General features: G+C 34.3%; 1 protein-coding gene and 1 pseudogene across 1 annotated transcript; both read left to right on the forward strand.

The window, feature by feature from the left end:
• The first annotated feature begins 1,843 nt into the window (after positions 1-1,843).
• LOC126702827 (peroxidase 47-like) lies at positions 1,844-3,752 on the forward strand. Its single transcript, XM_050401685.1, has 4 exons — positions 1,844-2,197; positions 2,326-2,514; positions 2,892-3,054; positions 3,265-3,752. The coding sequence occupies exons 1-4, from the start codon at positions 1,985-1,987 to the stop codon at positions 3,642-3,644; spliced, it is 945 nt and encodes a 314-aa protein (XP_050257642.1). The 5' UTR covers positions 1,844-1,984; the 3' UTR covers positions 3,645-3,752.
• Positions 3,753-12,554: 8,802 nt separating this feature from the next.
• On the forward strand, positions 12,555-14,046 carry LOC126702724 (peroxidase 47-like; annotated as a pseudogene).
• Positions 14,047-14,368: the final 322 nt, after the last annotated feature.

Raw genomic sequence — 14,368 nt, forward strand, 5'->3', positions numbered from 1 at the left:
ATCTCATGTGGTGCTCATTCTCATATTTATGATAGATTACACCATGAATTTTATAAGTGGCTCATACTATAAATGTGAGAGAAATAAATACCATGTCTCCGTACTCGGAACCATTTAAGAAGAGCACCTAAGTTATTCCATGTCTACAAACCAACCCACAGTACCATGAACCTCCAGAAAAGAAGGAGAAAAAAATTCCACCGATCATCCCTAACTTAATCTGGCCAAATTAACTCACATACGTTGTGATCATTGGAACGGTTGCAACAACGAAATGGCAAACCCACATTAATATGTATTTGTTGTTTTGTTCTTAAAAGTTGCTTTCTACTTGTGGAGGTGCCAATGCACCAACAACACTCTAGACAAATCTCAAAAGTTGAATATATGTTAGAAAAGAAGGAGAAGAAGAAAAATTTAATTATTTAAACATTAATATTTTCTTTTTCTTTTTCTTCTCATATGGCTCAAATTTCTTTTAATAATTGAAATCTAACTAATGAGATTTTTAACTTTTTAAAAAAGAGGTCAAACATAGATAATGTTTAAACTTATAACCACTTAATGATCCCAAAAACTATGCTGTTATAAAAAGATAAATTAAATCATTTACACATCCTTCTAATATTAGCAGGGTAAGCCACATGATAGAAGAAAAAAAAAAAAAAAAAAGCATGACTACATATTTTGAAAATTTAATCGTTAAATTGTATGCATTTTATGTTCTTATTACACTTGTTAAACTTCATGAAAATCAAATGTTATTTATTATTTGATCCATTAACTTATTTTTTATGAATAATCTTATATTGCAAAACTTGAAATTTAAACATTTGATTGATGATATAACTATTAATTTTTTATATTCTAGAAATTTTGTAAGTATGAAAAATATTATATATATATAATCCATTTGTGGATTTGTCAAAATTCATATCCAATAAAAATATATTAAGTAGAGTTGTAAGTTTAAGCTACACCCAAATTTATAGTCAAATTTTGTCTTGCTTTTAGATTTTTTGCCATTATTTTTAGGTAAATAGTAGAGAAATATTTTATAATTTGATTGAAAATAGTGGAGAAATCTTGAATCCTATAAATCCTCGAGAGTAAAGATTTCAAGAACAAAACTCCACTAGTAGCGTTCATTTATTAAGCCACTTACCAGAAAAGCCGAGTGGAATCCTTTGCGTCATCATTTTCTCATCAAGCTAATGGAGCACATCTTTTATTTTTTACTTTTTCAACTAATGTCGGGAAACTTTGCTTGAGATATAATTCTTTATACAATGTGGTCATAACAGTGAACACTCTTAAGTCTCGTGACAAGTTCTGATATGTCCACTAGTCAAAAGTGTTCTTTTCATTAAAATTTCTTAATTTTCCTCATGTAAACTTTTGAAAAATACTTAGTACTGCAACGTGCATGAATTTGAATGAATGATTCGGCTCATACAGATTTGATAATCACTAATTATGAATTAATTTGTTACGTGCTGACCTAAGCTATTTGCAAGGTGCATGCAATAAGGTTAATTGGATTGATCATTACCACCTCGCACCTTTAGCATAATGGTCACTTTATAAGTATAAGTACTTATAGAATATGAGGAATAAAGGTTGGGGTTCAAATCTCTAGGAAGAAGCTTTACACACATATACACTTAAATTATGTTAAAGCAGAATTTTTATCTTGTATAAAAAAAACAAAACAACAAAAATTGGCAGAGAACATGATACACACAAGAAGCCACTAACTTCAACTTTTTCATTTCCATAATGTTTTTTTTAGGCAACTCATTCCAATCATTTGCATTTATATATAGATTGCTTGCTCTCCACCCTTCATATACTACAAACTCCATTCCTCCCCACTATATCAAGATTTTTCCTTTTCTTAGCCTCATATTCCTCAGTTCTTTTGTTTTAGCTACCTTATTTACGTTTTAAACATATTCTAAAAAGATCTCTAAGTTTTGTTAAGATGGTTATTCGCAAATTCTTTGGTGTAATTTTAGTAATAGAGTTGATAGTGAATGTTTTTAGAGTAGCAGATGGTTTGAGCATGCAATATTATTTGATTAGTTGCCCATTTGCTGAACAAATTGTGAGGAATACAGTTACCAGAGCCTTGCAAGCCGATCCTACACTAGCTGCCGGCCTTGTTAGAATGCATTTCCATGATTGTTTCATAGAGGTACTCTCTCTCTCTCTCTCTCTCTCTCACATGATTGTTTTCCTAGGCATGGTTATTTTCAACTCGGATTGAAAGATTAGGTTATGGCTTCTTGATCTTAGAATTTCTTATTTTGTTCGATTAAGTAGGGATGTGATGGGTCGGTTCTCATTGATTCAACAAAGCAAAACACAGCAGAAAAAGACTCCCCTGCAAATTTGAGCTTGCGAGGATATGAAGTTATTGATAAAGCAAAAGAGGAGCTTGAAAAACAGTGCCCGGGAGTAGTCTCATGTGCTGATATACTAGCAATGGCTGCTAGAGATGCAGTATTCTGGGTAACCAAATATTAACAGTTCTTCTGTGTATGACTACACACTTTTGCTACAACTTTTGCACCACACACTTTGCAACAGATTTTGCCACGATTTGTTGAAGTGGTTAACCGTGAATGGTGAACCAAAAAAGAAGATAAGCTTTATCGGATTGGAATCAGTAACTTAAGCCTATGTTTTTTGGGGGTAAACAATATGTTAAGTTGAGGAAGAACACTTTCACATGAACCAACTTTTTTTTTTCCACTACTCATAGTTGACTTCATTAAAGTTCTGCTAAAATGATGAATATTTTTTTTTGTCACTTTTTTATCATTTTAATTTTTTCATCTTCATTTAATGATTGAGATCTAATTGTTATGGTGTTATTGATTTTAAAGGCCGGGGGTCCAGTTTATGACATACCTAAGGGAAGAAAGGATGGTAAGAGGTCTAAAATAGAAGACACAATCAACCTTCCTGCACCCTTCTTCAACGCCTCTCAGCTGATTAACATGTTTGGGCAGCATGGTTTTAGTGCCCAAGAAATGGTGGCCCTTTCGGGTAAACGTGTTACTAACTACATACTTTTGAAAATGATTAATTCTATGTGATTATGTTACATGTTTCTTGTCTCTCACGCCAAGATTAGTGTAATTATTATTAGGAACATGTTACAACTTACAAGTTTCTTGTTCCTATATACAAAATTAGTGTGCACACTCACGTGAAAGCTGCTTGTTATCTAATTTTATTTGTAGTCTTGGTTTGCAGGGGCACATACACTAGGAGTGGCAAGGTGCTCATCATTTAAGAGCCGATTGAGTAGCGTGGATCCAAATTTAGATTCAGATTTTGCAAAGACATTGTCCAAAACATGCAGTGCTGGTGATAATGCAGAGCAACCCTTTGATGCCACAAGAAATAATTTCGATAACCTTTACTTTAATGCATTGCAAGGAAAAAACGGAGTGCTTACTTCAGATCAAACATTGTATGCATCCCCACAAACTAACAGAATTGTGAACGGTTATGCATTCAACCAAGCCATGTTCTTCTTTGATTTCCAACGGGCAATGCTGAAAATGAGTTTGCTTGATGTTAAAGAACGTTCAAAAGGCGAAGTACGACAAAATTGTCATAAAATTAATTGATAATAAAGTTTCTATTAAGTAAATTAAGCCTTTGTCTTTAGGGTGTAATTGCAAAATTATGTTAGCAAATTAATAAAATGGTCCGTACCTTAGTGTGCTTTGCGTTCCCTTTTTTTATTGTTGGATGAAAGCTTTGTGTTCCTTTTAGATTGTAACAATTGCTTATCCTTCGCAGCTCATGTTTTAGTTTACTGGAATTTACTAAGCAAAGATGAAAGACAATGAAACTCGGTACCACTATCAATGGCACTTGTGGGGTTGGAATGAAGTATGATCTTCTTAGTCCCATGGATACTGACATGGGTACGGATATGATTTAAATACGAGTATGGGTTACGATTCTTCTTGGAAAACTAGGGTATGACATGTTTAGGTTATGACAATTAATTAATATTTTTAGGTATATTATAAATATTTTGGACATATATAATATATTTATTTTAGGTTTTAAAATTAAGGAACAACAATAAAATTCTTGAAACACGTCTAAATTAATTACCAAAAAATAATAAATGAAAAAGAAATAAATGGACACCCATAAAATGTTGCACAAGTACATTATAATTTCATATTGATATATTTTGTAAAACATTATTTTTATAGTTCATGTATAAGTATGGTATATATTTGAGAATTAATTATTAACATATAAGAACTTATTGTTTGAATGAAATTACAAATATTTACTTATTTTAACTAACTCAACTGTATAATTATTTTTCATATATTTTTTAATATTGGAAGTATTATTACATATTACAAATCAAAAATTTTGTTAAAAAAATAGAAATATTAGAAAAATATTTATATAAATTACCAAGATCCTTCTGTCTAAGTGATATTGCCTAGGAAAAGACAAATTTAAATCATCCCTCCTAACTTATTGTAAGCAAAAAAGAAAAAACAGAAAAAGAACTATGTAAATTCCTTTATTATATTAATAATTAGTGCACCAACCATTACAACAAACTTTGGACTATAGTAATGAAATCTTACGAGAAAAAACAATTTCATTTCTAAATAATAACATTCAACGAGGAAAAACAAAATTTGTCACCGAATACTATAAAAATTTAAAATATAGTGACAAAATCAATATTTCATCTCTAAAGATATTCAAATTAGTGAAGAAATATGTTTTTCATCACCATATGTTTTAAGCAACGAAATAAGGAAATTTTGTGATGAAAAGTTTCGTCACTATAGGTCTTGTTTATTGTGGGTACCTATTAAAAATTAATACTTAGAAATGATGTACACCTCATTAACCACCTTACAATAAATTAATATTATGCCATTAAAGAAATCTTATTATTTTTTTACTGAGTAGAGAAGAATACTAAAAATAATTCAACAAATGATTAATAGTCTTGTATTTAGTGGAAGGTTAAATGAATAATACCTGTTTCTCTTGAAAAGAAAAGTGCCACATGGCACTATTGAAAGATGAGTGGAATGCTAAATAAAAGAATTCTTAAAAAAAAATGTGATACATGACATTATTAAAATATGACGTAGAAGGCTAAATGAAAGAAATCTAAAAAAAGTCGTCATATGGTATAACAGCATAATCTTGCGCACAAACTTTCTACTTATATTTAGTTATATACATACATATTAGAGAATAACTCATAAGAACTATACATAAGTTTCGGTAAAAATAAATAAATAAATAAAACTATATTTAAGTTCTACCATTTTTGTCTCAAAGCTGGTTGAAGTAATTGAAGACAAGATACATAAAAATTTTAAAAATCACTACTCTATTATTAATTGCAAAAGACAAAGAACATAACATGTGATGGCTAAGGGTGTCCACGGGTTTGTCTGGGTTGGATTTGTGCCCAACCCTGAACCAACTAGACCAAGTTGGGTGGACATTTTCCAAACCTGCCACCGATCAGTGAAGGAGTCTGGTTGGATTGGTCAAGTCTTCGACGGATGGTGATCGGTCTCTATCGAGTCAGGAATGAGGAGATCTGGCCAAAACTCGCCAAATTTGGCGAAATCTGACCGATGTATTCCATAGACGGCGAAGAACGAAGGCTATTATGAAGGCATTTCCAAAGAAAGACTTGGATTTTAGGCAGAGTCTTGATCTTCCATACCCACTTACCATGAAAATCATTGGCACTCAGGTCTTCTCCAACAGCCAACAGGTAAGCATTTCTTGAATCAAATTCACCATTAATGCTCGAAATCCAACTCAACTAGTCCTCCCTCACCGACACTCTTCTAAGCGTGGTCGCCTTAATAGCATTTTGTATATCTGGACTTAGCGGAACGGATAACATCTGCAAATCCCAGCTATCATTAGTGATAGCATCCTTAACCATCAATTTGTCCTCTCCTCTTCCCAGAGGCCCTTCAACTAAAGATCTCAATGTACCTGCACTGAGCCACTTATCATGCTAGAGGTTGAGATTACTACTGCTTCCAATTGTCCATTTTGCTCCTCTATCACAGATAACCTTCCCCTTTTCCACAGCAGCCCACACACGGGATTGCCTTCCTTTCTTACGTTGCCTTTGGCACTGATATTTCTTATGAAGAACCTCAGCCCAACCCGCACCTCTACTCCTAGTCATTCTCCAGTAGAGTTTTGCTGCAAGAGTAAGGTTTCTTCCCTTGGTCTCCTGAATGCCCAAACCACCTCTAGCCTTAGGCTTAGCAATCTTAGACCAGCTCACCATATGCATTTTCTTCCCCGATTCACTAGCTCCCCCATAAGAAGTCTCTATTAGTTCTATCAAGGTGGTTGAGTACCCTGGCAGGCAGGACACAACCTTGCATTACATATGAAGGGACAGCCGAAATAACCGATTGAGACAAAATAACCCTTCCTGCCATTGACAGCATATTTGCTTTCCAACCTTGAAGCTTCGCCTGGACTCTTTCAATAATGAAATTAAAATCTCGAGAAGTTGAACCCGAGTGTTTTAAGGGGAAACCCAAGTACTTACCCAAATTAGGAGTTGAGCTAAAACCCAAGACTTCACTCAAATCTGCCCTAGTACTTTGGCTAACATTGGGGAAGAAGTAGACCTTAGACTTATGAAGGCTAACTTTCTGTCCAGACAGATCACAAAAGGTGTCAAGTGCTTCTCTAACATGGCAACAGTTCTTCAAGTCAGCTTTGGCAAATAAAACCAAATCATCTGCGAAGAATAGATGAGAGAAAGCAGGGCCATTCCTTGAGGCTTTCACAGGATCCCAAAGCTTTGCCTCACATTTTTCCGAAATAAGATAACCCAACATCTCCATACACAAAATAAATAGGTAAGGAGACATAGGGTCTCCTTGCCTAATTCCACGGGAGGGCAAGAAAGGGTCTAATTTCCCACCATTAAAAAGCACAGAGATGGAAGATGAGGAGACACAACTCATGATAAGTTTAACAAGCTGACAAGGAAACTTGTACAGGAGGAGGATATCCCGGATGAAATGCCATTCAAGTCTATCATAGGCTTTTTCCAAGTCTATCTTAATCGCCATGTAACCTTCTTTACCCCTCTTAAGACTCATGGTATGTATGATTTCCTGAGCAATAATCATATTATCCACCCCCAGTCTGCCAAGAACAAAGGCAGTTTAAAGAGGGGAAATAAGACTAGGCAGCAGCGGTCTAAGCCTCTTAACAATCATTTTGGTGACCACCTTGTAGATGGTGTTACAAAGGCTAATAGGCCTAAACAACCCAACAGAATCAGCTCCTGAACATTTAGGAATGAGGGTGATAAGTGTTTCATTGAGGTGAGGGGGCATAGCACAATTAGCAAAAATTTCCTTAACTTCTCTGAATACAGTTTCACCCACAATACTCCAGTACCTTTGGAAAAAGCCAGCATGTAGCCCATCGGGACCAGGGGCTTTGAACGGCTTCATACTCCAAAGTATATGAATACAAATTTTTTTTCCTAATTTTTAGGTTCCACTCTTTTACTAATTATTATAATCCCTTATTGTTGGCAAACTTTTTGCTTGAGATATAAAATGTAATCATGACGGTGAACACTCTTAATATTCTCCCAATGATATTCTTAGACTCTGTTAGTCTTATTTTTCAATAAACAAACTCCTAATGTTGCACACTTGCATTCATGAATTTAAATGATTTGGCTCACATAGGTTTAATAATCACTATATTAATTTGTTATGCGTCCTTCTCAAAAAAAAAAAAAAAAAAAGTTGTAACGTGTTGACCTACATGCAATAACATAATTAGATTGACCATTTGGAGAAGAACATGAAGAGAAAGCAGTACTATCTTTAACCTTTTCCTTTTCCATACACGTTTTGGGGGCAACTCCTTCCAATTCTTTACATTTATATATACACATTGCTTGCTATCGACCCTTCATATACTACAAACTCCAACACCTATGAAGCACTGGTGCGGATTTGGGTGCGGGTTGGGTGCGGGTGCAGTGCGGCGACTTGGCAATTTTTGAAAAAGTAGGATACGGATGCGGTGGAATACATTTAAAAAAAAAATTATTATTTATATTTTCTATATATTGCTAAGTATACTTTTTCATATAATTGGAAACATATACCAATTTAAGAGCAATAGTAGATAATAATTAAAACATGATGCTCATAAATTAGAATATAACCCACAAATTTGAAACTAAAACATTCCATGATATTCGGAAATTAGAATACAGTCCACAAGTTTGAAACTAAAACAAAATAAAAGATAAGTGTTCAAGACAATCAAATACAACCATCATCCTCATTGTCAAGATCAATAGCTTCACTTTGAACTTCACTTTCACTAGTAGTAACACTAGTGCTAGCATTCCCAATAACCATGCCCTCCAACTTTGGCTCATCAAGTGTAAGGGTAGGATTCTCAAGAATTCCAACTCCTCCATGTATGTCACTCTCATTCCAAGAGTCTCCTACAATATCCCACATCTTTGTTGTTGCATTTACATACTCCTCATGGCACATTGACAAGAGTCAAAAATTAGAATGCACATATACCAAATCCTCAGCACTTGTAGGAGTCATTTTGTTTCTTTTTAAGGAATGAATTAATTTGTATGTGCTCCAATTCCTCTTAGCACATGAGGATGAACACGGTTATCCAAGAAGTTTAAAGGCCCTAGTGTTGGTAATGAAGAGTCATAGTATTGCCACCAAACCAAAGGTTGTAAGACCCACCTATCTGTCAAGGCATCTGGTGAAGGAAACCTCCCTCCTGAAAATATAGCAAACTCAACTTTCACCATCCTTAATTCATTTCATCTTCAAAGTATCGCTCCAAACTTTTGATCCTTTCTATAGAAATTTCATGATCCTGATGTGGAGGGATGCATTTTGGATTCTCCGAAAGCCATTAATGGAGTAATACCTAGTTAAAATATATATATATATATATATATATATATGTGTGTGTGTGTGTGATGAAATGTGTGTTTTACTAGAAAGGGGAACTAAGGAAAATAGAAAATGAAAATACTTGCTTAGGATCTAAGGAATGAGCCAAGCAATGTAGTGGTGTACAATTTTTAGTCCATTGATCAATGAATATATCATACACCACATTAAAATATAAGCTATACTCATTTGCTTCCAAACCTTCATGCTGATATATTACTTCCTTCACCTTCTCTATCATTGAATCCCACATTTCATACACAAGATGAAGACAAGGTTTATATGTGTCAGCTTCTCATAGGATATCATAAATATGTGCTGTGAATTCAATGATATAATCAACAACATCCCACCAATGATCACTTAGAATCAAATCTTTCACTTCTTGTGCTTTTCCAACATCATCCTCCCTATAAGAAGCCCATTGGTCACTAATAGCCATGGCTTGAATGCATCTTTTTATCAACTTCAACCTTTTCAGCATAACAATAACCAAATCAAATCTAGTATCAGCAACTTGGAGTTGTTTTAATGGAAAAAATTCATTAAACATTGCTAACCTCATTGAATGGTTTATGAAAAAAACGTGTATGAAGGATGGATCATCAGCAATATGTGTAATCCAACTACATTCCTCATATGTAACTTCATTCTTTTCAGAGTTTTTTACTGCACAAATATTCTTCAAAGCTAGATTGAGAGTGTGGACAACACATGGTGTCCAAAATATTTTGGGAAAATCACCTTCAATAAGAGCTTTAGCAACCTTTATCACATTAGCATTATCAGTGATGATTTGGACAACTTTTTCATGTCCAATCTTTTTTATAGCATCCTTCAACACCTCAGCAATAATATGTTTGTCTTTGAACTCACCTAACCCATCAATTTCCTTTATAAACACTAGACCTCCATCTGATGCAGCCATAATATTAATAAGAGGCCTCCTTTGTGGATCTGACCCTCCATCAAAAACTCAAAAACTATACTTACACCATTTGCAAGCCAAGAGTCCTTAATTGGTTTCAAAGGTCTTTCAACATTAGCTCTTTCTTTTTGCAGAAGTGTTGCTCTCAAGGTATTGTATCCATAAGGAACATAACCCGGAATGTTATGGGTAGCAGCATATGCATAGAATTACAATAATTTGGGTTCCTTGCAAAGTGAAACAGAAGCCCACTGGTATAAAACATCATAGTAATTCTACTATCCAATTCAGTTCTAGCACTATTCTAGAATGCTCTCTCCAAGGGAGAATTCGCAATCACCTTCCTCCTATAACCATCAACCACTGAATCTGTACTACCACTCCCTTCCTGTCTCCGGAATGAAGGAATCAGCCCATGGAAAGGTGGGGGTAAGGGAATTCAGCTTCTGCGTTCTCGCTTTAACTTATCATTTTTAACCTAATCATGCACTCTCTGCATTTCCAATCTATGGCTCGGTGTCACAGTCTTACATGCTTTAAAACCTTTACCACTAATTTGTGATAAATGAGCATTAACCCTAGAATAGGATCCCACAAAAATTCCATCACAATAGTAGCGCTTAAAATGTGTGTTTCCACCTAATTTAGAAGTAGAACCAGGAGATTTTTCCAATTTAGTTACATACTATCAAAGAGGACCATTTGATGAAGGTTTTATGCTAGTAGCTTCATCCATTGAAAATTTAATAATTTCCATTTAAGTTTTTTAACCTACAAATAAATTGACAAATATATAATAACTATATAAGAAATTAAGTGATCAAGTCAAGTCTTAATATTACAGCTTATATAAAAAATTAAAAAAAAATTAAAAAAATCAAATAATAGATACAAATTGAGGGACAAATATGGCTCGCTCTGTTTGTTTCGGCCTTAACATTTTCTGGAAAATTATTCATTTTTCAGAGGGCATTTTCTGGAAAACTATCTCATTTTCCGGTGTTTGGTAATAACCTTGAAAATGAGCTTGAGAATGTTTTCTGTTATTTGGTATCTACAATTTTTATAACATTTCTTGTATAATTTAAAACATGTATAACATGAGTATTGTGTAAACCCACATAATGTAATCAATATAAATAATAAATAAATAAATAAATAAACCAAGAATGAATTTGGTTTTCAAACTAAAATTTTGACAACGGATACAATTAAATTTAGCTATCCAATTTTAATGATCTCAAATACTCATCTTGCTCATGTATATGAACAGTAACGTACATAATAAATTTAAACCATACTTCTCATAATTCAAAATAACTAATATAACCTTAAGTTCCATTTTAAATAGTTCAAAATGCCACATACACCAAATAGTTTTACTGGCAAACTAATCCAGTACAAATAGTTTGATAAATATACAAAAAATTGTTATAGAATGGTTGACTGATCTGTGAGGAGAAGAAAAAAAATAAAAACCTTATTAAAGAACGGTGTTATAGAGGGGAGAAGAAAGGGGGAGAAAAAGAGAAGAGAGAGAAATAGAGAGAGAAATATATGAGAAGAGAAGAGGCCAAAGGGGGTGATAGTGAGAGTGTGAGAAGAGAGAAAAAATAAAAGGAGGAGAAGAAGTAAGAGTGTTTATTATGAGAAATGTTGAACAAGCAAAAGAAAATATTTTTTCCTAGGTCAGAAGAAGATAATATTTATAGGAGTTATGCATTGTGTGAGAGAGAAAGAGATTGTTTTCCAAATTTTTTTTTTGGAAAACAACCTATAGAAAATAAGCCTCATTTTTATAAGAGTTTTCTATTGACTAAAGATAGTTTTCCATTGACCAATATTTTTTTACACTACCAAACACTGGAAAATGTGGAAAACTATCTTTATAGAAGGTTTTCCAGTGAAACAAACAAAGCAAGAATGAGCAATAGAGCATGTGAGAGTATAATCGATATTAGAGGGTGAGAATGAAAGAAAAATACCTGAGTGAGCTGGGGACTTGGGTCAGTGTCAGTGAGCTTAAGACTAAGATGGAGATGAGCTTAAGACTAAGATGGAGATCGAGAGATGGAGAAATTGAGACTGAGAGAAGGAGAGATTGAGATTGAGAGAGCTTGGGTAGTGAGGCAAAGGAGAGATTCTGAGTGAGTGGTCATGGGTTAAGGAGTGAGAGAGGGGAGACGGAGAGTGAGAAAACGAGGGAGGCAGAGAGGAATTGAAAGGGATTAGGGTTTTTGTTTGTTTAAAGTTGCTTCAAAGTTCAAAACAGTGAGTTTTGCTTTTGTATAATTTTTTTTTATTATTTTTACTAGAATTTTGGCCTGAGTCAAAGTCAATTTTGGCCTAATTCGGCCCGTTTTGGCTGATTCGATTCGATTCGGCGCCGAATCAAAGCGAGATAGCGCGAATCTGCAAATGAAAAAAAAAAAAACCAACGCAACACGAACACGTGGTCAGTGGCATCGACCACCGCACTCCACGTCAATGCGCATCGGGTGTGGGTGCGATGTCCAACACTCCTCAATATATTTACATTTTCCTTTTCTTGACCTCATATTAGCTACCTAATTAATTTAGGCTTCAAACACATTCTAATGAGATCTCTGAGTTTAGATGAGGTGGTTATTGGCAAATTTCTTGGTGTAATTTTTCTAACGAAGACGATTGTGAATGGTTTTAGTTTTGGAGTAGATGGTTTGAGCATGGAATATTATCTGCTCAGGTGCCCATCAGCTGAACTAATTGTGAAGACGGCAGTTATCCAAGCTTTGGAAGCTGATCCTAAGCTAGCAGCCAGCCTTGTTAGAATGCATTTCCATGATTGTTTCATATAGGTACTCTCTCTCTCTTTCTCTCGTATGACTGTCTTTAAAGGCTTGGTTATTTTCTTTGTTGATGAAAAGATTTGGTTATACTTTCTTGGTCTTAGAATTTCCTGTTTTGTTGGTTAAGTAGGGATGTGACAGGTCGGTTCCCATTGATTCAACAAAGCAAAATATAGCAGAGAAAGACTCCCTCGGAAATTTGAGTTTGCGGGGATTTGAAGTTATTGATAAAGCAAAAGAGCAGCTTGAAAATGTATGCCCAGGCGTAGTCTCATGTGCTGATATTCTTGCAATGGCTACCAGAGCAGTATTTTGGGTAACCAAATATTAATTTAAAGTGAATTATTTTTCACCTTTTTTTTTTTTTTTGGTGTCATTTTCATTATAATGATTGAGATCAATTTGTAATGGTCTTATTGATTTTAAAGGCCGGGGGTCCTCTTTATGACATACCTAATGGAAGAATGGATGGTAAGAGGTCTAAAATAGAAAACATAATCAACCTTCCTGCACCCTTCTTCAACGCCTCTCAGCTCATTAACATGTTTGGGCAGCTTGGTTTTAGTGCCCAAGAAATGGTGGCTCTTTCGGGTAAATATGTTACAAGTTTTCAAAATGATTGATTCTATATGATTATGTTACAAATTTCGTGTCACTCGCACCAAGATTAGTGTAATTAATATTAGGAACATGTTACAACTTACAAGTTTCTTGTTCCTCTAGAAAAAAAAAAAAAATATATATATATATATATCCACCAAGTGTAACTTAAACCCATCGCTCTCTCTCTCTCTCTCTATATATATATATATATATATATTGTGCAAACTCATTTGAAATGTGCGTGCTATCAAAATTTTGTGATCTTGGTATGCAGGGGCACATACGCTGGGAATGGCAAGGTGCGCATCATATAAGAAACGATTGATGCATGGCACTGATCCAGATTTAGATTCAGGCTTTGCAAAGACATTGTTCAAAACATGCAGTGGTGGTGATACTGCAGAGCAACCCTTTGACCCAACAAGAAATACTTTCGATAATCTTTACTATAATGCATTGCAAAGGAAAGCCGGGGTGCTTTCTACAGATCAAACACTGTATGCATCTGCAGAAACTAAAAGATATGTGAATGGCTATGCATTCAACCAAGCCGGGTTCTTCTTTGATTTCCAACAGGCAATGGTGAAAATTGAGTAAGCTTGATGTTAAAGAAGGTTCAAAAGGCGAAGTAAGACGAAATTGCCATAAAATTAATTGATGTTAAAGCTTTCTATCAACTAATTAGTTAGTCCCATTAAAAAAAAAAATCTAAGTTAAGTAAGGTGTTGTAAGACTGGAAATTTCTGTTTCTTAACAGATAAATGCGTGATAAAGGTCCTTAACTTAGTTTAATTTGTGTTTCTTTAGATTGTAATTAACTATCAATTAATTGCTCATCCTTGGCACCTCATGTTTTACTGTTATAGTTTACTGGAATTTTGACCCGTACCCCCAACAAAACTAAAGCAAAGATGAAAGACGAAACTTGGTATGTACCACTATCCGCTACCACTGGCACTTGTGGAGTTGGAAGTATGATC

The sequence above is a fragment of the Quercus robur genome, chromosome 10 (assembly GCF_932294415.1).
Source record: "Quercus robur chromosome 10, dhQueRobu3.1, whole genome shotgun sequence".
Lineage (NCBI taxonomy): Eukaryota > Viridiplantae > Streptophyta > Magnoliopsida > Fagales > Fagaceae > Quercus > Quercus robur.

Coding starts and splice junctions, on each gene's coding strand:
- LOC126702827 (XM_050401685.1), top strand. CDS start 1,985: ATGGTTATTCGCAAATTCTTTGGTGTAATTTTAGTAATAGAGTTGATA. Junction 2,198..2,325: donor TCCATGATTGTTTCATAGAG/GTACTCTCTCTC, acceptor TCGATTAAGTAG/GGATGTGATGGGTCGGTTCT. Junction 2,515..2,891: donor CTAGAGATGCAGTATTCTGG/GTAACCAAATAT, acceptor TTGATTTTAAAG/GCCGGGGGTCCAGTTTATGA.